General features: G+C 41.6%; 2 protein-coding genes across 2 annotated transcripts; both read left to right on the top strand.

Moving 5' to 3' along the window:
- Positions 1-503: 503 nt before the first annotated feature.
- On the top strand, positions 504-5636 carry ccndx (cyclin Dx). The gene is made up of 5 exons (XM_017710349.2): positions 504-725; positions 1735-2071; positions 3579-3794; positions 4035-4352; positions 5058-5636. The coding sequence occupies exons 2-5, from the start codon at positions 1835-1837 to the stop codon at positions 5199-5201; spliced, it is 915 nt and encodes a 304-aa protein (XP_017565838.1). The 5' UTR covers positions 504-725; positions 1735-1834; the 3' UTR covers positions 5202-5636.
- A 2070-nt stretch (positions 5637-7706) lies between these two features.
- On the top strand, positions 7707-23795 carry nucb1 (nucleobindin 1). The gene is made up of 13 exons (XM_017710373.2): positions 7707-7725; positions 11421-11553; positions 14063-14170; positions 14303-14435; positions 15537-15640; positions 16088-16273; positions 16561-16651; positions 17893-17951; positions 18067-18159; positions 18996-19085; positions 19311-19484; positions 20372-20495; positions 23285-23795. Exons 2-13 carry the CDS (start codon positions 11425-11427, stop codon positions 23371-23373), a joined length of 1380 nt encoding a protein of 459 aa, XP_017565862.1. The 5' UTR covers positions 7707-7725; positions 11421-11424; the 3' UTR covers positions 23374-23795.
- The last annotated feature ends 957 nt before the right edge of the window (positions 23796-24752 follow it).

Below are 24752 nucleotides of genomic sequence, written 5' to 3' on the forward strand. Positions count from 1 at the left end.
ACGAAATAATATTTTTCTCATAAAATATATATGAATACATTTAAATATGCAGTCACTTTCTACTCTGTGTCAACAAACAGCCTCCATTATTCATTCCCATTGTCAGAGTTTGGAGATGACCTCTCTCTCTCTCTCTCTCTCTCTCCCTCTCTCCCTCTCTGTCTCTGTCTCTGTCTCTCTCTCTCTCTCCTCTCCTTTTCTTTTCTCACTGTCAGTGACAAGCTGTTACTCGGTCCCTCTGGGCCACTCCCTCTCTTGTCTGTGCTCTGTGGTCTCCTCCCTCTTTCTCTCTCTCTCTCTCTCTCTCTCTCTCTCTCTCTCTCTCTCTCTCTCTCTCTCTCTCTCTCTTTCTCTCTCTCTCTCTCTCTCTCTCTCTTTCTCTCTCTCTCTCTCTCTCTCCCCACCTGTTGACTCCATTGTTGAGCTGGTGGCATTGTGCCCTCTTATTCTTTAGCTCCACTCACTTTACACACCCCTCTTTTATCCTTCACCGTTTCAGCACCGTCCCCTTTTCTCTTTCCGACTGTATATAAGGGGCCAGGCGAGAGGAGCAGGTCAGATTCACAGCGGCTCCACCACACATACGACACCAGCACTGACGGCACTGACAGGCCGCAAATACAATAACTGCCACATTCAAACAGGAACGTATGCGTATTCCTTCATTTGGACTCGAAAGGAGCTACTGGAGCAGAGGACAGCGGTGGACCTCACTCTAGGAACAGGTAAGCAACCTCCAGGACCCCCAGGAGCCAAGGGCCACATGCATAATTACAACTGTGAACCCTCAGGACCGCAGTCTAACGACTTCTGTGAAATCGATGAAAATGCCTGTACATTTTGATTCATTTGCACTTAATGGGATCATTGTATTTGTTTTAAACTCTTAAAATTCTTTGGTAGTAATTTATGATTCAAACTTAATCATTTTTATCATCAAATATTTCAAGATATTTCAATACATTTCCGGCCACTTTTAAATGCTCTTAAACTCCAGTTCTAGGACTTCATAACGGTGACTTATGTGTTCATGTCAGTGAGTGAACTGCTTTATTTAGCTAATAAGCTGCTTAACTTGCCAGCCAATCAGCGCTCAGTAGCAGTAATGCTAATCAATCAGTGCTCAGTAGCAGTAATGCTAATCAATCAGCAATCATTAGCAGTAATGTTAACCAATCAGCACTCAGTAGCAGTAACGCTAACCAATCAGCACTAAGTAGCAGTAATGCTAATCAATCAGCACTCAGTAGCAGTAATGCTAATCAATCAGCGCTCAGTAGCAGTAATGCTAATCAATCAGCGCTCAGTAGCAGTAATGCTAATCAATCAGCACTCAGTAGCAGTAATGCTAATCAATCAGCGCTCAGTCCGAAAGTCGAGAAGGTTCGAGCAGCAAGAAGTCAGGAACCAAACCTGTGTTCTTATAACCAACATGTTCATAACTGTCATTTTTTTACTTGTGTTTATTTTTATGTTATGTAGTGTTTTAATGGGCAGAAACACACTTGCTGCCCACATAGTGTTAAACAAAATATTGGCCACCCTGACAAAATAGCTCGTCTTGGATATACTAGACGCTGTATTATACTGTTATGTGTTATAGTAATGAAGACACAGGAAAGCACTGGAATGCTGAAGTGAAACAATGGAGATTCTTTGCTTTGCTGTTTTGATCTGATGGTCTACAGCAGCCAAATCTCAGCCAAATCTTTAACACGTCCTCCTCTCTTTCAGCGCTCGTCTCTGTAGCCGATCTCTCTGGGCCGATTCCTGTCACTGCTCACGAGCTCCAAACTCAGTAACTCAGCCGCTGCTGGGACACGCACACTCGGGCATGCAGGTGGAGGGGATGTCTGTGTCTCTGTGGTGTGAGGAGGAGGAGGATGTCCAGCCTGTTGGTCAGAGAGAATCAGTCTCGGTCCGAGCCCCCCGGGACCCCCATGCATCAGGACTGAGGGTCATCCACGGACTGCTGCACTCTCAGGACAGATACCTCCCCTCCCCACTGTACACCTCACTCATCCAGAAAGAACCCAAACGTAGAGAAGAGCTGGCCAAGTGGACACTGGAGGTACAGCTGACTTACCCTTTAAAATTAAAGTGCAGATTTATTATTCAGTAATTTATGACACAACTTCAGTCATATGATAATTCAGGAACATATACATTTTTCATAACTATTATAAACTGTTCAGTAACTATTACGAATAATTTAGTAACTTCAAAATTATTCAGTAACTACTATGAATTATTCAGTAACATAAAATATTCAGTATTTACTATTAATTATTAGAGAGCTTGAAAAAGCACTCTATTGTTATCTCTCATCTTCGTATTCTTCTTCCACACTTTTCTGCGATCAATACAGCCCAAACTGCTTAACGTACAGACTCCGTTCAAACTGCGTTTCGAGTCGATCGGATTGGTAGTTTTTAATAAAATTAAGTTTTATTAAAGCCACTCAGCAGGCCACTCAGTCTCACAGACACAGCTGATCACACAGGGAATCTGCTTTTAAATCCTTAAACTTTCACCTAGAAACTCCATTCCAGTTTTAAATGGTAGAGAACATTGTCCTTTCTGAAACGTCAAAATATCTCATCATTTTACCCATTAGCTTTAGAGTTATGAGCATTTGTTTGGCACTAGGCACAGAAAACTGCCCCATTCACTCCCATGCAAATTTCTCAAAATCGGAATCTGCTTATAAGATTTTCTCTGTGTTTAACTTGTCATAACTCAGACATTTTCTTCTCGATACACACAACATTACACCAAAATAATCCTCAAGGGGTCTTATCTTAGACCACCTATCCGGTTAAGCGATAGAGTAAACATTTCTGCGTTATGACTGTTTGTTCAGAGGGTGCAAATCGGACTCAAACAAGGCTTCTCCACTAAGAGCTGCATAATAACAGAGTGACCGTTAATTTGAATGACCCCCCCCCTCCCCACTCAAACACACACATCTCTCTGTCTCTCACACACACACACACCCCACACACACATATACCTAAGGAGGTGTTGTTCATCTACACAGAAACACACACAAACACACACACACCTGCAGCTCTTTTCAAGCACCCTTGCAGTTCCTTCAGGAAATGTACGTCTAGTTCAATATATGTTATGAATGATTCTGTATCTACTATGAATTATTCAGTAACTACTATTGATTTCTGCAAAAAATCAAGCTGATATCACTCATAATATTTACAATGTCATTTTAGTATTCTACTTTATGTTTTTAATTCTGTTTTATTAATCTAATAATCAGAATGTTTAATTAATAGTACATAATAATATTAATTAACATTAGAATAATATTAATAAGTTAAGATGATATTAATCAATAGTAATATTCAGAATGTACTATTTTATATACTTTGGAGCAATTATTCTGATATTGTATGAAGTATGAATTAAATATTAACTTTTTTATATGAATGAGTCATTTGCATATTCAATGGGACTGAAAGAAAATTGGATGTGCTTATTTACTGTCTCTCTCTCTCTCTCTCTCTCTCTCTCTCTCTCTCTCTCTCTCTCTCTCTCTCTCTCTCTCTCTCTCTCGGCAGGTGTGCTGTGACTGTGGTTGTGATGAGTCTGTGTTCCCGCTGGCCGTCTCTCTGCTGGACCGCTATCTGTCCGCCACTCTTTCTCTGCCCTCCTCTCCGTCCTGTCTGGCTGCAGCCTGCATCCTGGTGTCCTCTAAGCTGGTGGAGAGCGATCCGGTCAGTGCAGACACTCTGTGTGCTGCAGCAGAGTATGAGTTCCTGACCTCCAGCGTCAGAGTGAGTCTCTGGAGTACCAGGCACAGCCAGAGCTTCTGGCCACCGCTTCTTTATCTGCCTTTACTACAAGTTTAAACTTCTGACCTACATTTGAGCATCCCATTCCACTGGTCAGAGCTTTTCTGTGGAGATCATACACACAAGTGAACGCCTTAAAGTAGCTGAATCAGGCTGTGTGGGCACAGAGGATGTATTTTGGAAACTATTATGCACAATTGATGCTCTTTTTCTTGTCCACAGGAGATGGAGCGTGTGGTTCTAGGCACTCTGAGGTGGGACGTGGCTGCAGTGACCCCTCAGGACTTCATCCCTCACTTGCTGTCGTGTCTGGAGGAGCTGGAGGGAGACGATGCGGACAGAGACTTCATCTCCACCCTCAGACGTCACAGTGACACTCTGGTGGCCTTGTGTGTTTGTGACTCCCGCTTTCTGGGCACACCGGCCTCGCTGGTGGCTGCAGCAGCGGTCTACTCAGCTGTCCGGGGTCTGGAGGAGAAAAGCCGGAGAGAAACGAGTCACATGACCTCCATACTGGTCGCACTGTGTCAGACTGATGTGGTGAGTTTGTAAGATTTGGTCCTTTCTTGTCCATTTCATCTACCACTCACACCACAATCGAGATGATCCAGGTATGGAAGCTACACTGCACAACTGCCTGTTTTGTGGCATCACAAAACACAGTGTATGTACATATATCTGCATATTCAGTATCTACTATGAATTATTCAGCATCTACTGTGAATTATTCAGTATCTACTATGAATTATTCAGTATCTACTATGTGTGTAAACACTCTTAAAGTTTCAAAACATACTGTTAAGTCTATACCGTCTATATATGGGATCAAAAGCAAAAACAGTCCATCTTGAATTCATAATGTTTGTGATGTCACAAAAAACAATGGAAACAGCAGTTTAGCTTTGTCCATTCACACTGACCTTAAAAGGAGTGTTTTCACCCTGGGCTGCTTTTTAAATGTGTCTTAAAGGCAAACACAAAAAACAGCCTGTTTAATTTTACAGGATAAAGAGAGGTCATGTAAAAATGAAATGCAGCCATTTTAAAAGCACACAAACATCATAAAAACACCACAGGGATAAAAATGGCCTGTTAAATAAATAAATAAATATACATCAAATGAATAAGGAATTTAATTTTCTGGGACATAAAAGCACACAAATATCATAAATGGATAAAGATGTAAGCTATGAGCCCTTTAAAGCCCTTTAAATGTAACCGAATGAAACCGTCTTTGTCCCACAGGCCCTACTGCAGTGCTACAGTGAGCTGATAGAGGATGCTCTCAGGGAACGACTGAGAAACAGCAGAGAGGAAGAGGAGAAAGATGGAGGGATGGAGGATGAAAGGTCCAGCACACCAACCGACCTGAGAGAGATAGACTTTTAACACACAGGAATAAAGTAGCCATTTAAAGTTGAACTGCAGTCTTGCTGTTAGTTATCAGTGAAACTGATGTAAACCTGCTTTCTGAATGTGGTCTTATCAAATGATCTAATGCTTATTTAATAATTATCCTTATTTATTTGTTTCTTTGAGGTATTAAGGTGCCATGCGTCTATGTTTTTTTTGTCATTACTGTGATTTCTGTGATTTTTTTCTTAACTGCCTTTTGTGTTGGGTGGCATTTTTGCTGTGTGAGGGTCTAAGTTGTGAGGTATACTGTTAATTTATTCATCATCAATTTATTTATTATGTGGATGTTATAATTTGTGTATTTATTTTATTTGGCGGTTTTGCTCTGTATGACAGTGTCCAATGAAATCTATTTTTCAATTAAATAATATTTTTATCTATTTTCAAATAATAAATAATATTGACTAATGTTTTGGTCCAATATATATATATATATATACACATATATACACCTCCTTGTTTCTACACATATTGTCCATTTTATCAGCTCCACTTACTGTATAGCTGCACTTTGTAGTTCTACAATTACACTAGTGTCTTAGTGTGTGTTGTGCTGGTCTGAGTGGATCAGACACAGTGCTCCTGGAGTGTTTAAACACCTCACTGTCACTGCTGGACTGAGAATCGTCCACCAACCAAAAATATCCAGCTAACAGTGTCCTGTGGGCAGCGTCCTGTGACCACTGACGAAGGACTAGAGGATGACCAACACAAACTGTGCAGCAGATGAGCTATCGTCTCTTACTTTACATCTACAAGGTGGACCGACAAGGTAGGAGTGTCTAATAGAGTGGACAGTGAGAGGACACAGTATTTAAAAACTGCTGTGTCTGATCCACTCGTACCAGCAAAACACACTCTGACACACCACCACCACGTCAGTGTTACTGCAGTGCTGAGAATGATTCACCACCCACATAGTACCTGCTATGTACATATATATATATGTACATAACAGGTACTATGTGGAATTTAAGTCTCATTTTATTCCCTTGACGTGTACAAGCTGTTTTTTGTTTCGGTGCTCTACTATGATTGGCTGTACATCATCTAGTACTGTATCCTGTACTGTGCCTCAAACAAAAAAGCAGTGCTCAATATGGTCTCAGCATGCATTAAAATGCACTAGTCCAAATAGACAGATGCATGTAAATGTGATGGTTTGGGTGACATCACAAAAACACTAAAATCAAAACAGGCTTTTTTTTGCAGCTAAGCTTCCATGTGCTGACGGGTGACCATGCTTTAAATCTTTAATTAACACTTACATACCCAGTGGTGGACAGTAACTAAGTAAATGTAATTAGATACTGTACTTACGTAGTTTTTTCGTGTATCTGTACTTTACTTAAGTTTTTCCATTTTGGGCGACTTTTTACTTTCACTCCACTACATTTCAAAGTCAGATATCTGACTTTTTACTCCACTACATTTTGAGAAATCTGTCGTTACTTTTGGTTTCTTTGTGTATAAAAACGTAACATGTCAACATGTCACTTTGTTCTGAACAAGTTTTGACCTGTTGACCCAGTGCAGCACACGGTTCAACGTCACTGCAGCTGCATAAAAATACATACATCGACCTAAATGATGGAACTAACCTAACTTTGTGTAAATAGAGCACAATATAGAAATATGTCCACATATGCAGTCGTGACTGGCATGTTTCTTTTTTACTGAACTCATACAAACACTTTCATTTTATAGTAAATTAGTTTTGGTTAGCTTATGTTTATGAACAGAGGCCTACAGATCAACATAGTAAAGGAAACTTATTTCTGATCCTGAGTTTAAAGCCAGTTTTTATTCAACTTGTAACTAATTTACAAAGTAATCTTAAACTGAAACTTTGCTTGTGTGTAAAAGTGATTTCAGAGCCACTCGGTTCTCCCTGATGGAAACTGTTTACCTTCAGTGTTTTGTGCTTATGATCATTTTAATAGACGTCAGCGTCACTAATTAATGACGTTCTATTAAAAGACTGGTTTACCAAGAGAGACACTGGAGGATTTTCACCTAAAATGAGTTCATGAAGCGAGTCTTGATATAAAAATGATAACAGGACATTAAAGTCATAATGAATCTTTTAGTACTTTTACTTTTGATAATTAAGAACATTTGAAGGCAAATACTTTAGTACTTTTACTCAAGTGGAGGTCTAGAGTAAGAACTTCTACTTTTACTGGAGTAATATTTTACCTTGGGTATCTCTAAGCCACCTCTGTCCACACCACATCAAACTCGTTCGTTTAAGAAAGTGGGGAGGTTCCAGTTTCACGTGGTATGGGCCCTTTAATTTCCAGTCACCCCGGGCCACGTCCGCGACGCCTTTTCTTTGCGTCATCTTGCTGGGTCCGCTTGTGTTCGTGGGCAAGTTTCCTGCACGACGGCGGCCAGAAATACCCCTGAGCTGAGCTTTTAGGTTTTACTTGATATCATTTCGAGGACAAAAACAACAACAACAGCCACCGCAGTGCCCGTCCAGCAGGCTGTTACGGTAAGCAGGAGGACCAAACGGGCTGTTCGGCCTCAAACTGACAGAACTGAGTCATTTCGGCTGCTAACGCGGCTAAAGCTAAGCTGGAGCTGCTTGTTTTGGCTCTTATTCATGTTTAAGGACGTAATTTAACGTTGGTGAACATCGCATTGCGATTTTCGGACATGTAACTCAGAATAAATCGGAGTCAATGGTGGAAATGACTGAGATTTAGCTGTTGACTGCTGGCGGAGCAGCAAAGATGAGCCTGCCCACGTTAAATCACTCTGAGCTGAAGGTAATGTTACCATACTGACTCAAATAGGAGTGATAAAAGTAGCCCGGTTAAAAAGAAAATGAGTAAATAAAGCACAGAAAGCTCCAGGAGTTCTTCTCCACAGCTCGGTTCTTCCGTAGAACTGCTGTGGAACCTCAGTCCCTCCAGGTACCCTGTCAGATTCAGAAGCAGAGGTGGGCGATATGGTAAAAATACAGACTCGTGATACTTCAGGTAAGGTTTAACCTCTTAGTTACAAGGGTATATTTTGCTTTGCCCATCTGAGTTTACATTACCATTTGGCAAGGAAACTTATTTAATAACTGCATTAAATAAATCTTTGTAAAAGCTCCTCTTAAATGAACCTAAAATGAGTTCTATGATCTACACATATTGCGTTATGCTTACAATTTACTGCTGAAAGCCAAAGATCTCTGGAGGTCACTGAAGAGACGCTGTCTGTTTATAGTTTATAGCCCAGATTTGAGGAAAAAAGAGTCGACTTTCAGTAGAAAACAAAGTTGTGAGTTCAGCTTCTTTTATTATAAGGGTTTAAAGTGACATCACCATCTGTTTGACTGGAAAGAAGAGTTACAGCTTCATACGACGCCCACCTCCTGAATGTAGCTTATGAAATATGAAAGTTATGAAGAATATGACGAAGTGTGTTTTGGAGCCACTAGTGGTCTCAAGGAGTTGACAAGGTTAAGTCACACGATATGCTAAGTTTAGATCTTAAGTTTAGCTGGTGATGTTCAGGTGGGACAACGTAAGTAGGACCTACATTTTTAAAAATGCTATCAAAAAGCTGTGAACACAGTGATTTTATGTAAGTATTTGGCCCACTGTTGCCCTAAATGCAGTTAAACAGGGCTGATTTTGCTCTCTTTGTAATGAAACACGCAGCTGGTCAGTGCTCCTGACGATATACGCAACATGTTCAGAAAAGCATTTTGTATTGTATTGTGACAATTTATCACAATAACTATATATATTGTCATATTGACCAGCAACAATCAGAATCTGTGTTTGCCAAGTACACTACACTGCCATAAGTGTTCGGTCATCTGCCTTCACACGCATATGAAATTGAGTGTCATCCCATTCTTAATCCATAGGGTTTAATATGATGTTGGCCCACCCTTTGTAGCTATAACAGCTTCAACTCTTCTGGGAAGGCTTTCCACAAGGGTTAGGAGTGTTTATGGGAATTTTTGATCATTCTTCCAGAAGCGCATTTGTGAGGTCAGACACTGATGTTGGATGAGAAGTGGAACTAAGGGGCCGAGCCCAACTCCTGAAAAACAACCCCACATCATAAACCCCCCTCCACCAAACTTTACACTTGGCACAATGCAGTCAGACAAGTACCGTTCTCCTGGCAACCGCCAAACCCAGAGTCGTCCATCGGATTGCCAGACAGAGAAGCGTGATTCGTCACTCCAGAGAACACGTCTCCACTGCTCTAGAGACCAGTGGCGGTGCTTTACACCACTGCATTCAATGCTTTGCATCATGCTTGGTGATGTAAGGCTTGGATGTAGCTGCTCGGCCATGGAAACCCACGCACTGTTCTTGAGCTTAGAGTGCATGGGTTTCCGTGAAGTCTGAAGTTTGGAGGTCTGTAGCGATTGACTGCAGAAAGTTGGTGACCTCTGCGCACCATGCGCCTCAGCATCCGTGTCATTTTACGTGGCTGACCACTTTGTGGCGGAGTTGCTGTCGTTCCCAATCACTTCCACTTTGTTATAATGCCACTGACAGTTGTCTCCAGAGAACACATCTCCACTGCTCTAGAGTCCAGTGGCGGCGCTTTACACAACTGCATTCCAGGCTTTGCATTGCGCTTGGTGATGTAAGGCTTGGATGCAGCTGCTCGGCCATGGAAACCCATTCCATGAAGCTCTCTACGCTGTTCTTGAGCTGATCTGAAGGCCACATGAAGTTTGAAGATCTGTACTGATTGACTCTGCAGAAAGTTGGCAACCTCTGCACACTATGTTCCTCAGCATCCGCTGACCCCGCTCTGTCATTTTACATGGCCTACCATTTTGTGGCTGGATTGCTGTCGTTCCCAATCGCTTCCACTTTGTTATAATACCACTGACAGTTGACTGTGGAATATTTAGTAATGAGGAAATTTGATGACTGGACTTGTTGGAGATGCAGGCGGCGTCCAATCACGGTACCACGCTGGAATTCACTGAGCTCCTGAGAGCGACCCATTCTTTCACTAATGTTTGTAGAAGCAGTCATCGGGTCTAGGGGCTTGGTTTTATACATCTGTGGCCATGGAAGTGATGAATTCGTTCACCCATCCAAATAATTGAATTCTTTTGGAAATATAGTGTATCAAGTGTATAGGGAATTTCTCTTGGTGCAGATGTTAACATGAAGTTAAATGTAGTAAAGCAAATATAGAGTGGAGAGAATGCAAATGTAGCTAGTTTGCACTGTGAGAGCAGCATGTGAAAAACATAAGTATGCAGAGTAAACTTGTACAGTAATTGTCTGTGCAAATATGAATAGTGCAGTGATACTAGGACATACACCTATCAGGCATGACATTATGACCACCTCCTTGTTTCTATGATCATTATTCATTTTTCTCAGCTCCACTTACTGTATAGGTGCACTTTGTAGTTCTACAATTTCAGACTGTAGTCCGTCTGTTTCTCTGATACTTTGTTGGCTCCCTTTTACTTCTTCAGTAGTCAGGACCTCCATGGACCCTCACAGAGCAGGTATTATTTGGGTGATGGATCATTCTCAGCACTGCAGTAACATTGATGTGGTGGTGGTGTGTTAGTGTGTGTTGTGCTGGTATGAGTGGATCAGACACAGCAGTGCTGCTGGAGTTTTTAAACACTCACTGTCCACTCTATTAGACACCCCTAACTTGTCAGTCCACCTTGTAGATGTAAAGTCAGAGACAGTAGCTCATCTGCTGCTGCACAGTTTGTGTTGGTCATCCTCTAGTCCTTCATCAGTGGTCACAGGGCGCTGTTGGCTGGATATTTTTGGTTGGTGGACTATTCTCAGTCCAGCAGCGACACTGAGATGTTTAAAAACTCCAGCAGCACTGCGGTGTCTGAGTGGAGACACCTATAATGCCTGCCAGATGGGAGGAGGGTAAAGTCCATTATTATGATTATGATATGGAGCTGACGGTTGGTCTGAATCATTAAGGCTCTTGGTCTCTACTTGGTCTCTTTGTTTGACTCTGTCCTTCTCTTTTTCCATTAATTTGGTCTTAAATAAAAGGCCAAACTTCCAAACTGAGAAGTGTGAGAAGTGTTTAAGTACTGAACCAACACAATGCAATGAAATTAAAGCTAAAAGAAGAATTAGGAACTAAACGTCAAGGCTTTTTGACATTCTTGGCTAATAAAGCTTAGACAGCTTTGCTTTAATTCTTGTTGTCTTTTTCCTGTATTAGGATTATGGTGGGGATTTGTCGCTGGCTGCTGCTTCTGTCCATCTCTCTGAGGGTGTGGTCCGTGCCCATCGACAGAAAGACTGATGACCAAGAAGCCCCACCTCCACAAGAGGAGAAAGGAGAAGAAAATGTGGTATGGAGAAGTTGCTTTTATCTTATCAGTCTCTGTTTTAGTGTTTGGACAGCACTGTGTTCTCTGCAGAGCGTACACTGTGTGCTCTGCTGATGGCTGTGACTTGTGCACTGCAGCATTATGTAATATGTATGTGCACAGCAGCAGTGAAGCAGGATATCTTCAGGCTGAACCATCTAATAGGAATGTCTCTGACAACTCGTCTAAATGGACCGGTATAATCTGACATAGATCAGCCAAGTCATATTTGGTGTCTATTTTGCTTGTCTAGCCAATAGTCAGTCAGTTCATATGTCACACAGTGCTCTAAATCAAGGTTTCTCAACTTGTGGTGAGACCACCGGCCATGAAGTACCCTCTAGTGATCCGCAGGTCTGTACTTGGAGGGAGGCAGTAGTTTGTAGTGGGCTGGAAACATCACTAAGTCATAAAAACACAAGTGTGAAAGAGATCAACCTAAGTCTAAAAATGAAACATTTTCACATCATAATCAATATAAATATTAATAGAGACAAAAATAAAAGCACTGCAGTAGTGGGCTAATAAAATAAATAAATAAATAAATAAATAAAACCCACAATAGACTGCAGCTCCAAATCACAGTCCACATCTACTTTGTACACTTCTATTTTTTCATTTTGTTCTTTTTCCCCCCTTCACTACATCACTGCAACCAAGTGTTTTTTAATACATTTTATTTTTTTTAACATACCTGCAAATTTTGCAAACGTACTGACAACCAGAATGGCCAGTGTGGCCTTTTTCAGGGCCTAATTGTAAGGTTTTCATTGTCAGGATTAACAAGAAAAAAAGTTCCTTCCATCCATCCATCCATCCATCCATCCATCCATCCATCCATCCATCCATCCATCCATCCATCCATCCATCCATCCATCCATCCATCCATCCATCCATCCTCCACCGCTTATCCGAGTCCGGGTCGCGGGGGCAGCAGCCTAAGCAAAGAGGTATCAGGCCTCTGGGCCCCTCCGCCACCTCCTCCAGCTCTTCCGGAGGGATGCCGAGGCGTTCCCAAGACAGTCGAGAGATATAATCCCTCCAGCGCATCCTGGGTCTTCCCCGGGGTCTCCTCCCTGTCGGACATGTCTGGAACACCTCCCTGGGGAGGTGTCCAGAGGCCATCCTTACCAGATGCCCGAACCACTTCAACTGGCTCCTTTCAACGTGGAGAAGCAGCGGCTCTACTCCGAGCCTCTCCCGAATCGCAGAGAAAAATAAAGTTGCGTTTAAAAAAAAAAAAAAAAAAAAAATATATATATATATATATATATATATATATATATATATATATATATATATATATATATACACACACGCAGGTGGGCTTTGGGGGTCGAAAAGGTTGAGAACATTTAGTTTAAACTATAAGGGTGCTTGGGCAAGACTGCTGGACATGCATTCAGCCTAGTCTTGTGCTGCATTGGTGTGCCAGTGGTGTCACACTATTATATATCTTGTTTGGTGTAGACTAAGGCCCAATCCCATTTCTTCTTTTTACCCCTACCCCTTATTTTTGAGTTTCGCCCTAACCCCTTGAAAAGAAGTTGGGACCCTCAAATTAAAAAAAAAAATTAAAAAAAAAATTAAAAATTACTTCATTAACAGCTACTAGCGCTGCTCTGTAGGCGACCCTGCCAGTCTGCAGTGACAGCAGAGGAGGGTAAAGTTCATCTCCTCACTGCTGGGCTTTAGTTACATTTAGGGAATCATGTCTTCAAAGAGGGGGGCAATTATTTATTATCACCCACCACTAATTCTTCAGTGATATGAAGCTGAAGTCAGATGTTCACCAGCTTCTTGTTTGAATTTACCCATTCCACCTTAAATGGAGCAGCAGTTCCATTCTGGCGCTTCAGGTGTCAGAACTGCTGGACTATTTAAGGTGGAATGAGAAAGTTAGCTACCGAGACATTAGCATGCTATTAGTGATTTTTCTGCTTGTTATGGAGAAGGGCAGTAATACATTTGAAATGACATTAAACTAAGATAATATAGTTGTTCTCATAATTTCTCACATTTGTGTGGTTCTTTGGTCACTTGTTCAGCCATCTTGCCTGTTTTTCTTTTTTTTCGTATCACTGTTTGGAGTGAGTCTCCAAACACTTTCCCCTACCCCTCTATCTCAACAAAAATTGGGACACCCTACCCCTAGGCATGAACACGCAAAACAGAGGGCTAAGGGTTCAGTGGTAGGGGCAATTGGTGAAATTGTATTGGGCCTTAGACTTGGTCTGGAAAACGTGCTTGTATTGCACTCTTCTGATGTAAGTCATTACTTCAAGACTGCTATTGTGTACTGTGTGGGGAACGGGGAGCCTTCTGAGATTGAGCCATAGCCTGACCCTTGTTTTCCCTCATGCGGACCTGTGATAAACTCTCAGTAATAAACTCTGCAGGGCTGCAACCAATCAGGACCAGAGTCTTACCCCTTGCAGTGCATGACTCAGTGTCTGTTGTTCATATTGACGACGATATGCATGTTTTGTAGGATACAGGCCTGTACTATGATCGTTACCTGAGGGAGGTCATTGAGGTCCTGGAGACGGACCCTCACTTCAGAGAAAAACTACAGACAGCCAACACAGAAGATATTAAAGTGAGTGTCTCCCGCTCTTTCTTATTCTTCCTTTACTATGTTCTTTATAGTTGTCTTTTTTTAAATCTGCCTCTCTTTCCCGTCCTCTCCTGTTTTTCTTTCCTCTGATGTGTGAACGATGTGTTGTTTCAGAATGGCCGTCTCAGCAAAGAGCTGGATCTGGTGGGTCATCATGTCCGAACTCGACTGGATGAGCTGAAGAGGCAGGAAGTGTCGCGTCTCAGGATGCTGCTGAAAGCTAAACTGGACAGCACAAACATGCAGAGTAAGGCCCACAAACTTAACGTCAGTTTGTCACAGAATTTCTTGTCTTTTTGTTGTGAGGCGCTCAGACTAGATGACGGGGCAAAGAGAGAGGAGAGAACACATAAGTTTTGGCTATGAGACCTCAAACCTCAAGATCTCAGAGATCATAACACAAATTAAGCTAAGCTTACTGGACCTTTTTGTGCTTTTATGCACAGCGATTTATTATGTGGTGAGAGACTGATGCAGTAAGAGCTAGAGAAATATTTCACTAGAAACTGGCAGCTGAGCTGACATTGTAAAGAGTGCCTTGACCTCTCCACACATTCTAAACATGACATTGGCTCTCATCTGCCTGTGTTTTACAAGCAGCTCCTCTGACTCCACTTTGCTGTCAGACTCGCCTCTTCCCTGTTTCTCTGCTCTTCCAGCTCTCTGGTTGACTGTTGTTTGAATCACTTGTTATGTAAATCTTAAGACCTTCTCACACTGCAGGACTTGAACGTTTTGAGTCGTAAATATTAAGCATGCTTGATAATGTTGGAGGGTCTCTGATCACTTCAGAGTTTGGTCAGAGGGTTAAAAAGTCACTTGTTTCTCTCACTCTACCAGAACATCAGTGTTGTCAGTCGCTTCCGATCGAGCTTCCCACCTGTAAAATCGCTTCAGATTGTAAAAATTTGTCGCAAGAGGTAAATCAGGGTTAAAATCGGGCAAAAGTATTAGGGCTGCAATGATAAGTGAATGACACATGGGCAGAAGGTTGCCGGTTTGGTTCCCTGAGCTGACAGTACGTGACTGAAGTGCCCTTGAGCAAGGCACCTGACCCCCAACTGCTCACTGGGTGCTGCTGATAGGGCTGCCCACCGCTTTTCTCACTGCATTCACTAGTGTGTATGTGGTGTTTCACTGCACGGATGGGTTAAATGCAGAGGTGAATTTTCCCTGCTGTGGGACTAATAAGGATCACCTAATCTAATCTGATCATTGTTTTCTTAAATAAAAGCTGTAAATATATTCTGACAGACTGTCATACACTACAAGATGTGTAGGGAGCCGTGTGACTTCTGTTGTTTAATTTACAGACCATACTTCTCTCACTCACTCATGTTGTTTTTAGGTGTTCAGATGGATCATGTGTCATTACTGAAGCAGTTTGAGCATCTGGATCCACATAATCAGAACACATTTGAGGCCAAAGACCTGGAGCTGCTCATCGCTGCGGTAACAGAGAGATTCTTTAGAATTTAGAGAACTGTAGAGATAATCTTTTACATTATTATTTGTAAGATGATGGGGGCGGGGAAACAGGTCTTTTGCTGGCAATGTCAGCGTGTAATATAAAGCGATATTTTTCAAGAAAGCAAGCTTTTGTCTAGGCACAGTGTCATGGCTATTTTTACCAGGTAGTCACATGGCTGCATATGTTTCCATCACTGACTCTAAACATCAAATTCAAGATGTTTTGAAATTACATGTTCTATTTGCATAGTGACAGTAAATTGAACTCTGTTTTAGTGTTAAGTAAAATCTTGCATGTTTAAGGCTTGGCTGTATGGGGCTCTAAACAGCCTGTTTCACACATAGTGCCTCTGTGAAACAGGACTAGGAGAGATGCAGTATTTCAGGTATGAAGTTCTCTAGTTAAATCTGTCCGTCTGTCTTTGTCAGGCCACTAAAGACCTGGAGAACTATGATGCGGAGCGTCATGAGGAGTTCAAACGTTACGAGATGCTGAAGGAGCATGAGAGGAGGGAGTACCTGAAGAGTCTGGACCAGGAGAAGCGAGAGAGAGAGGAGAGGAGGATTGAGGAGCTGAGAGAGAAACACAGGCAGCATCCTAAAGTCAATGCACCAGTGAGTAAGAGAATAAGAGAAATTAGGTTTACTGAGTGATGAGAACTTGGAACTGGGAAGTTTTAGGTGGGAAAATACTTTAAATGTAATAAGTATTGCACATATCTTTTGATTTTAATCCAGTATGAATCTGGTGTGTGTGTGTGTGTGTGTGTGTGTGTGTGTGTGTGTGTGTTAGTTTTTATTTGTTTTTTATTCCCTCTTCATATTTGCTCTCATTGCCTACTTCCATCACCTCCTCCTCTCCCTGACCCACCATGTTCCTATTTCTTGCTCTTTCCTTCCAGGGCAGTGTTGACCAGCTTAGGGAAGTGTGGGAGGAGACGGACGGTTTGGACCCTCAGGAGTTTAACCCCAAAACCTTCTTCAAACTGCACGGTCAGTTTATGTCCAGAGTCTTCCTTTGATTAAGTTCATCAACTCAGTCATAGTTTGCAGTTTCATTAGACTGAATGAGTTCTGTTAAATCTGGGAACTCTGTGATGGACCTCAGTTTGGTGACATTTGAAACAAAACTCTTGAATGCATTCATGGGCATATATTGGTTTATGTTTAGTAGCAAATGCTGCTGCTACTACTACTACATCTGAAACTAGCATTGCTGTTAATAATCCGACTAACAGCTCAATCAGAATAGAATACGGCCATGTAAACACCTCAGTCAGAATAGACTAGTCTGATTGAGGCTATTTGAAATACGTTTTCTATCCTATTGAACAAAGTTGGTAATCCTGTAGATATGCCGTTAAATAGAAGAATAATCCGTGTAAGCTCCTGTATCTGATTACATTCCCAATCTGAAAGGTTAAGTCCTTTCCGCATGTGCGTTGCGTCATAGTGAAAGTTTATAACATTCAACGTGGTGGAGCAGAAACTGGTCTGCAGAGGAAACGAAGTTTATGCTCTGATCTTTAAAAGACGGCGGTGGGACGGATGTCCAGCTTATGTGTCTCACAACACGACGTCTTCTTTACAGCCTTTTTTAATAACTACATGTGAAGCACTTCTTCCTGAGTCTGACCTCATTTTAAAGTAATTAAAAACACAAGTGCTGCTCACTGCCGCTCATCTCACTCTGACTGGACCCACGTGATGCTTGTTGTCATGGCAACGTCTATATTAAGTGGTTCTCTACGCTTGCGCATAATCTTGGATCTGGTTACTTGTAGTGAGCATGTAAACAGATTTTCATCAGATTCTTGAGTACAGTGAGAATATAAACACCTCAGTCTTCATCCATAATCAGAATGTATTTAATCTGATTGGCAAAAATCCTTTGCTGCACGTCTTCTCTACAGTTGGGTTAAAGGAAGTGACCGTTGCAGTCACTGCAGACTTTTAATGATTTTACTGTATGATTTTACGTATCAGAATTAGCACAATGTAAACAAAAAGCATTTGGTATTTAGCTTGAATTAACTAGCATCACTGGACCTCCTTGTTATGGCAAAATGACAGCCAGCTTGTAAAGCTTTAACAGGGTTGTAATAAGGTTGTGTAATGCGTCTCACTTTTTTTTTATATCTTAAAAAATAAACATGATGTGAACCCAGTCAGTTTTGGAAGTGGCTACACAAAAGGATGTTTGATCTGACTTCCGTATTGTTTTCTTTCCTCAGACACAAATGGAGATGGTGTGCTGGATGAACAGGAGCTGGAAGCTCTCTTTACAAAAGAGGTAAATAAAAACATGTTGTGCTGCTTCTGTTGTTCTTGATGTGTCTGTGGCATTAAGACAGATGCTTTGATGGTCTGTATGTTTATTTATGCTGTGTAATTCTTCCCTGGAAAAGCTGGAAAAGGTGTATGACCCAAAGAATGAAGAGGATGATATGATGGAAATGGAGGAGGAGAGGCTGAGAATGAGAGAGCATGTCATGAAAAATGTAAGATGCATCCTTCTCACCTTTTTTCACTCTCATTTTCTCTCACCGTTTCTCTGTTCTGCGGCGCTGTCTGATGTTGTGCAGGAAAGCTGAATCTTTATTTATCTTGTTTCATTGTCTCTCTCCTTTCTCACTGGGCTCAATGAAAGACTTAGTAATCATCCTTTCATCTGTTTTTCATTTGTTCACCACTGTGCCACATCTCTCAGTCAGTCAGTCAGTCAGTCAGTCAGTCAGTCAGTCAGTCAGTCAGTCAGTCAGTCAGTCAGTCAGTCAGTCAGTCAGTCAGTCAGTCAGTCAGTCAGTCAGTCAGTCAGTCAGTCAGTCAGTCAGTCAGTGTTTTGTCAGCTAATTAACTAGTTATTCTCTTTGCCAGTCAGCTAGTTGGTCTGTCCCTCGGTCAGTTGGTTGGTCTGCTAAGTAGTCTATCATTCAGCTAGTTGTTCAGCCAGTTAGTCTGTCGCTTGGCTATTTAGCCTGTGTGTCGCTCGGCTAGTAACTAGCCTGCTAGTTGTTCTGTCCCTTGGTCAGCTTGTTAGTCAGCATGTTTGTCTGTCGGTCTGCTAGTAAGCCTGTCTGTCGGTCTGCTAGATGGTCTGCTTGTTAGTTTGTCACTCGGTCTGCTTGTTAGTCTGTCTGTTGGTCAGCTATTCAGTCTAGTATTCTGTCAGCTAATCAACTAGTTAGTATGTCCCTCGGTGAGCTAGTCTGTCTGTCAGACTGCTAATTAGTCTGTCAGTCAGATAGCCAGCCAGACTGTCAGCCAGTTTTTTCAGGTAGTGAGTCAGCTAGATGGTTAATTTGGTTTTGATTGTTTTGTCTTTTATGCACAACAGGTTGACCTGAATCGTGACCGGCTGGTGAGTCTGGATGAGTTCCTTAGATCTACAGAGAAGAAGGAGTTCAACAACGCAAAGGAGTGGGAGGTAGGAGTTCAATCTAATGGAGTCAAATCGTATATCAGTGTGCGTCATTACACCCTTAACTCTACTTTAGATGTCATGATTCTCAGTAAAAAGCTTAGATTTAAAGGTTGCTCTGTGGATTTTCCTGCCTATGATTTAAGCTACTTTCAAACAATACTCAGACCTAATTGTCAGGCCATTGTTTATTTTTTAATTTTTTTCCCCTGTTGTATTTGGTCCTTTTAGACACTGGACGACAAAAAGCCAGTGTACACTGAAGCGGAGCTTCAGAGGTTTGAGGTGGAGCTTCGTGATAAAGAAGTGGAGCTTAGCAGGAGGGCAGAGACACTGAGACAGGAACAGGAACTTCTCAGAGAGAGAGGCAAAGCACTGGAGGCTCAGAAGAGAGAGTACCAACAGGTGAGGGATGTCAGCTCTACTAAAGGTTTTCACCAGACACCTCAGAATCACACTGTAACTTACAGCTGGTGCCTAATTTAGTCTGTGTACACACACACAAAAAAAAAAGTTAGTCAGTCTAACCTGATGTATTTCCCAGTGAAACGGCATGTTTGGGCAAGACGTTTACTCTTAAGAATTTGATGTGATTGTGAAAAGCAGGTGTTACAAAAAATCAGATGGATGTTGTCACTCAGTGATTGGTCAGGATGGTGGGAGGGGGAGGGGGAACATGCTGAGATTTTATTGTTGGTTGGTGTAATTTTGCCCTGCTGCTGGAACAGTGACGCAACCAAACATCAAAAGGTGTTTACAGGCAGCGGAAGTCCCTAATGATGACCATGGAGAGACAAGAATTTTGTATTTGAATGATGTGACACAGTGAAACGTGCTTATGAATAACTTAAATGTATATAAAGGTCCGTTTTGATTTCAGGTTGACTTTAAAGGAATAGAATTAAATGTACACAGTTACCCCAAATTTGGTCCGTCAACCAAGATTATTGTCCACAAGTGTGGGCGCATTTCAGGCTTTAGTATAGCTGCTGCCACTGTTTTAGCTGGGCTGTTGTACTTTTGTCTATGTTTATAGATATCAGTATTTCAAAAACCACTCTGTTAGAGATACAACTCCACACAGTTTGAGGGGGGTTGTAATCATTTTAATAATTATAACCATTTTTTTTAATGCAGTTTGCATGATGCTCATTGCTTGTTAGCAGCATTAGCCCTAAAACTTCAGCATAAAACTAGAGAAACCAACAGTTTGTATAGGAAGAGGATGTGGTTGAACTGTTATACTGATGTAAAACAACTCTCTTCATTTTTTGTGTATCTCCTGCATTCAGGCAGTATTGGAGATGTCTCGGCAGAAGGAGCAGCAGGCAGAGCACAGACCACCCCCTTCAGGCCCAAATGGAGAATTGCAGTTTCCGCAAGAGATTCAGAAACTGGCTCAAGATGACCATCCAGGTGAGAGAGAGGGGCAGTGAAATGAACAGAATAGAATAAATTAAATAAATGAATGAACTGTCTAAGCATTGGTCCTATCATTAGGAGATCATGAGTTTGATCTCCATAATGCTACAGCCATAGAGGAGCGCAAGAGAGCACATCTGACCTCACTCTCTGGGTGGTTAGGATGGCCTCCCCTCCCCCGTTACTCAGTGCAATGCTAGTCATTGCATGCATCTGTTAGCTGACGTAACTGGTGGTTAGTGTTCTCCTTCAAGCGTGTTCGGCTGTCCAATTACACTGCATTAACCGCAGTTTGAGAAGATGCAGTGGCTTAGCCTGCGCCCTCTTTGCACTGGTGGTATGGTGTGATTGAGGGAGGCTTGATGAGTGGCGAAACTGGATATGACTAAATTTGAGGAGGGGGGGGGGGGTGCATATGAATTTGCCACAGAACACCATATAGAGGGAAAGAGCTGAGGACTATAAAATGTACTTTATAGCCATGTGAGATTTAGCCCAATACCTGTCCAGGTATTGTAATGACAAAAAAATCTGTTATTTGTAACTTGTATAGAAGTTGGTCTTCCTGCTGTATTTGGGCAGAAATCACATTTAATTTCTCAATATTTGTTTTGAGAAACTTTTTTTTTTTTTTTTTTTTTTTGTTTTTATCAAAAGATGTAAATGCTGTCTGAAGAAAACCTTGTGTCTCCGTTTTTGTTCGTTTTTCACATACAATCCCAATTCCAGTGAAGTTGGGATGTTGTGTAAAACAAATAAAAACAGAATACGATGATTTTGCAAATCCTTTTCAACCTATATTCAATTGAATACACTACAAAGACAAGATATTTAATGTTCAAACGGATAAACTTTATTGTTCTTTGCAAATATTCACTCATTTTGAATTTGATGCCTGCAACACGTTCCAAAGAAGTTGGGACAGGGGCGTGTTTACCACTGTGTTACATCACCTTTCCTTTTAACAACACTCAATAAGCATTTTGGGAACTGAGGACACTAATTGTTGAAGCTTTGTAGGTGGAATTCTTTCCCATTCTTGCTTGATGTACAACTTCAGTTGCTCAACAGTCCGGGGTCTCCGTTGTCGTATTTTGCGCTTCATAATGTGCCACACATTTTCAACGGGAGACAGGTCTGGACTGCAGGCAGGCCAGTCTAGGACCCGCACTCTTTTACTACGAAGCCACGCTGTTGTAACACGTGCACAATGTGGCTTGGCATTGTCTTGCTGAAATAAGCAGGACGTCCCTGAAAAAGACGTTGCTTGGATGGCAGCATATGTTGCTCCAAAACCTGGATGTACCTTTCAGCATTAATGGTGCCTTCACAGATGTGCAAGTTACCCATGCCATGGGCACTAACACACCCCCACACCATCAGAGATGCTGACTTTTGAACTTTGTGCTGATAACAATCCGGACAGTTCTTTTCCTCTTTGGCCCGGAGGACACGACGTCCATGATTTCCAAAAACAATTTGAAATGTGGACTCGTCAGACCACAGGACACTTTTCCACTTTGTGTCAGTCCATCTCAGATGAGCTCGGGCCCAGAGAAGTTGGCGGTGTTTCTGGGTGTTGTTGATATCTGGCTTTCGCTTTGCATGGCAGAGTTTTAACTTGCGCTTGTAGATGGAGCGACAAACTGTGTTCACTGACAGTGGTTCTCTGAAGTGTTCCTGAGCCCATGTGGGAATATCCGTTACAGAATGATGTCAGTTTTTAATGCAGTGCCACCTGAGGGATCGAAGGTCACTGGCATTCAATGTTGGTTTTCTGCCTTGCCGCTTACTTGCAGAGATTTCTCCAGATTCTCTGAATCTTTTGATGATATTATGGACTGTAGATGATGAAATCCCTAAATTCCTTGCAATTGCATGCTGAGAAACGTTTTTAAACAGTTGGACTATTTGTTCATGCAGTTGTTCACAAAGTTGTGAACCTCGTCCCATCCTTGCTTGTGAATGACTGAGCCTTTCAGGGATGCCCCCTTTATGACACTCACCTGTTTCCAATTAACCTGTTCACCTGTGGAATGTTCCAAACAGGTGTTTTCTGAACATGCTGAACGTGTTGCAGGCGTCAAATTCAAAATGAGTGAATATTTGCAACAAACAGTAAAGTTTATCCATTTGAACATTAAATATCTTGTCTTTGTAGTGGATTCAGTTGAATATAGGTTGAAATGGATTTGCAAATCATCCTATTCTGTTTTTATTTATGTTTTACACAACGTCCCAACTTCATTGGAACTGGGGTTGTAATTTGAAAATGCCTGTTGCCCTTTTTGATTCTGAGTGGCAACTTGAATTCTCACCGTCTTTAGCTAGCATCTCTCTGTATGCCACACACAGTGGATAATGGGTATTAACATGCCCAGTGATGACGAATTTGTATTTTATGCAGCGCTCATCATATTATCCATTGCATTATGCTTCATCTTCTAGGTATCATTTTATTTTCATCTTGGTTTTTTCTGGATTTACCACCCCAGTAAAAAAATGTATGAATGAATGTATGAATGAATTGTAATTATGAGTTACAATAAAAATGATAAATAGTTTATTTCAGTGGTTGGGTTACTAACTCTCCTCTGCCACATTGTTATGGCCCGGTATCAGTTGATCCACGGCCTAGTTGATCACAGCCTGATGGTAGGGAACCCCTAGTTTAGAGAATAAGGCTACTATTTTTGTGAATCGCAATTTTTATTTATTTTCTTTTACTGATCCTTTTCTTTAACATTTTCTACAATAATATTTTTTGTTTTTTTGTCTTCCAGTTGGCAAGGTCCCGGTCGATCAGAATGGAGAAGTAAAGAACAACCTGCCTGCTGAACCGCCACAGAACCTTCCTCAGCACACCTCTTAACAAACTGCCTCATAGAACACACCCACACCAGCGTCGTACTCCTAATACTGTTCTTATAAGGCACATAACGGTCCGCCTCGTACAGTGAACCTACAGACATCCTCCACACCTGGAAATACATGCTACTAAACATTTTCTTGTACTAGACTCTCCACAACTTTAACAGTTTGGCCTCTAGTCTAGATCAGTGATGGACTTGCATAGCCTAGATCATCAATATGCACTTGTTGCATGTTTTTGATGCGTTGCTGAAGAATGTGTGAAAAAAGTGGTGAAATTTTTAACATATTTAAGCAATTTGGAGTTTTGGTGTTTTTTTTTTTTTTTTTTTTTTTTTTGGTTGTGAAATTAGTACTTCAAGATGGCACTTTCAAAAGGAACGTGTTAAAAACAGCACAGTGTGTTATTTTTATATAATATATATATATATATATATACACACACACACACGTGTGTGTGTGTGTGTGTGTGTGTGTGTGTGTGTGTGTGTGTGTGTGTGTGTGTGTGTGTATATATACAACACATTTTGTGTGGATCTTAGAGGAATTCAACAACTTGTAACAATTTTTCCATAATTTAGTGTTTGAGATGTTAACAGAGTGATTCAGAGCGGTTTGGTCTGAAGTGGTTCAGATGTCTTTACAGTGGTGGTGATGGGAACCAGGGGTCGCCATGACTACAACACAAATTTAGGCATTTTATTTACCATCAAACCACCACTGAACCTACACGAGTCTTGAGTTTTATATGGAATGTTGATGATGGAAAATTGGAACAGCATATATATATATAAATAAATAAAATACACACACACACACACACACACACACACACACAACCACCACCACTGTGAACAATTCCGACCACTCTGAGTGGACTTTTACATCGTAATCATATAATTTTGTAGAAATTGGTGGAGTTCGCCTTCCGTACAGCATGTGTTGAAACAGTTATGAGACAAAAACAAGTGTGTTGTTATTAACGCAGTGTTTTGAGTGTGCCAGGTGGTTTCCTTAGTAACGGTAACCTAGGGTTCTGCCGTCTCCTCAGATACCTCGTCTCGCATAGTGCCGAAACGCGCCGTGTGCTTTAAACGTTGCACATTTTACCCTTTAAAAATGTTTAACACTCACCATCACAGCGCTGTCGCAGAACTGACAGACACACACACACACCCACACACCGCAGACAGAGCTGGGGTCTTTGGGTTCATTTCTGTGGATGACCATTAATATCTTTAATAAAGTCCTCTGTACAGACGCTTTGCGAGGCTGTGTGAGTTTATCAGGCGCTGTGAGGTTTTGGAGAGAAGTCCTTCTGTTCACATTTCATCTTTTATTCAGGTTGTTGACCTTTGACCCTGTGCCTAAATTGGTGAG

The sequence above is a fragment of the Pygocentrus nattereri genome, chromosome 14 (assembly GCF_015220715.1).
Source record: "Pygocentrus nattereri isolate fPygNat1 chromosome 14, fPygNat1.pri, whole genome shotgun sequence".
Taxonomy (NCBI): domain Eukaryota; kingdom Metazoa; phylum Chordata; class Actinopteri; order Characiformes; family Serrasalmidae; genus Pygocentrus; species Pygocentrus nattereri.

What these genes read in the sequence shown, in the direction of transcription:
- ccndx (XM_017710349.2), top strand. Translation starts at nt 1,835, where the DNA reads ATGCAGGTGGAGGGGATGTCTGTGTCTCTGTGGTGTGAGGAGGAGGAG. An exon ending in TGGCCAAGTGGACACTGGAG is followed by an intron (nt 2,072 to 3,578) that starts GTACAGCTGACT and finishes CTCTCTCGGCAG; the next exon opens with GTGTGCTGTGACTGTGGTTG. An exon ending in TCCTGACCTCCAGCGTCAGA is followed by an intron (nt 3,795 to 4,034) that starts GTGAGTCTCTGG and finishes TCTTGTCCACAG; the next exon opens with GAGATGGAGCGTGTGGTTCT.
- nucb1 (XM_017710373.2), top strand. Translation starts at nt 11,425, where the DNA reads ATGGTGGGGATTTGTCGCTGGCTGCTGCTTCTGTCCATCTCTCTGAGG. An exon ending in AGAAAGGAGAAGAAAATGTG is followed by an intron (nt 11,554 to 14,062) that starts GTATGGAGAAGT and finishes CATGTTTTGTAG; the next exon opens with GATACAGGCCTGTACTATGA. An exon ending in GGCTCAAGATGACCATCCAG is followed by an intron (nt 20,496 to 23,284) that starts GTGAGAGAGAGG and finishes TTTGTCTTCCAG; the next exon opens with TTGGCAAGGTCCCGGTCGAT.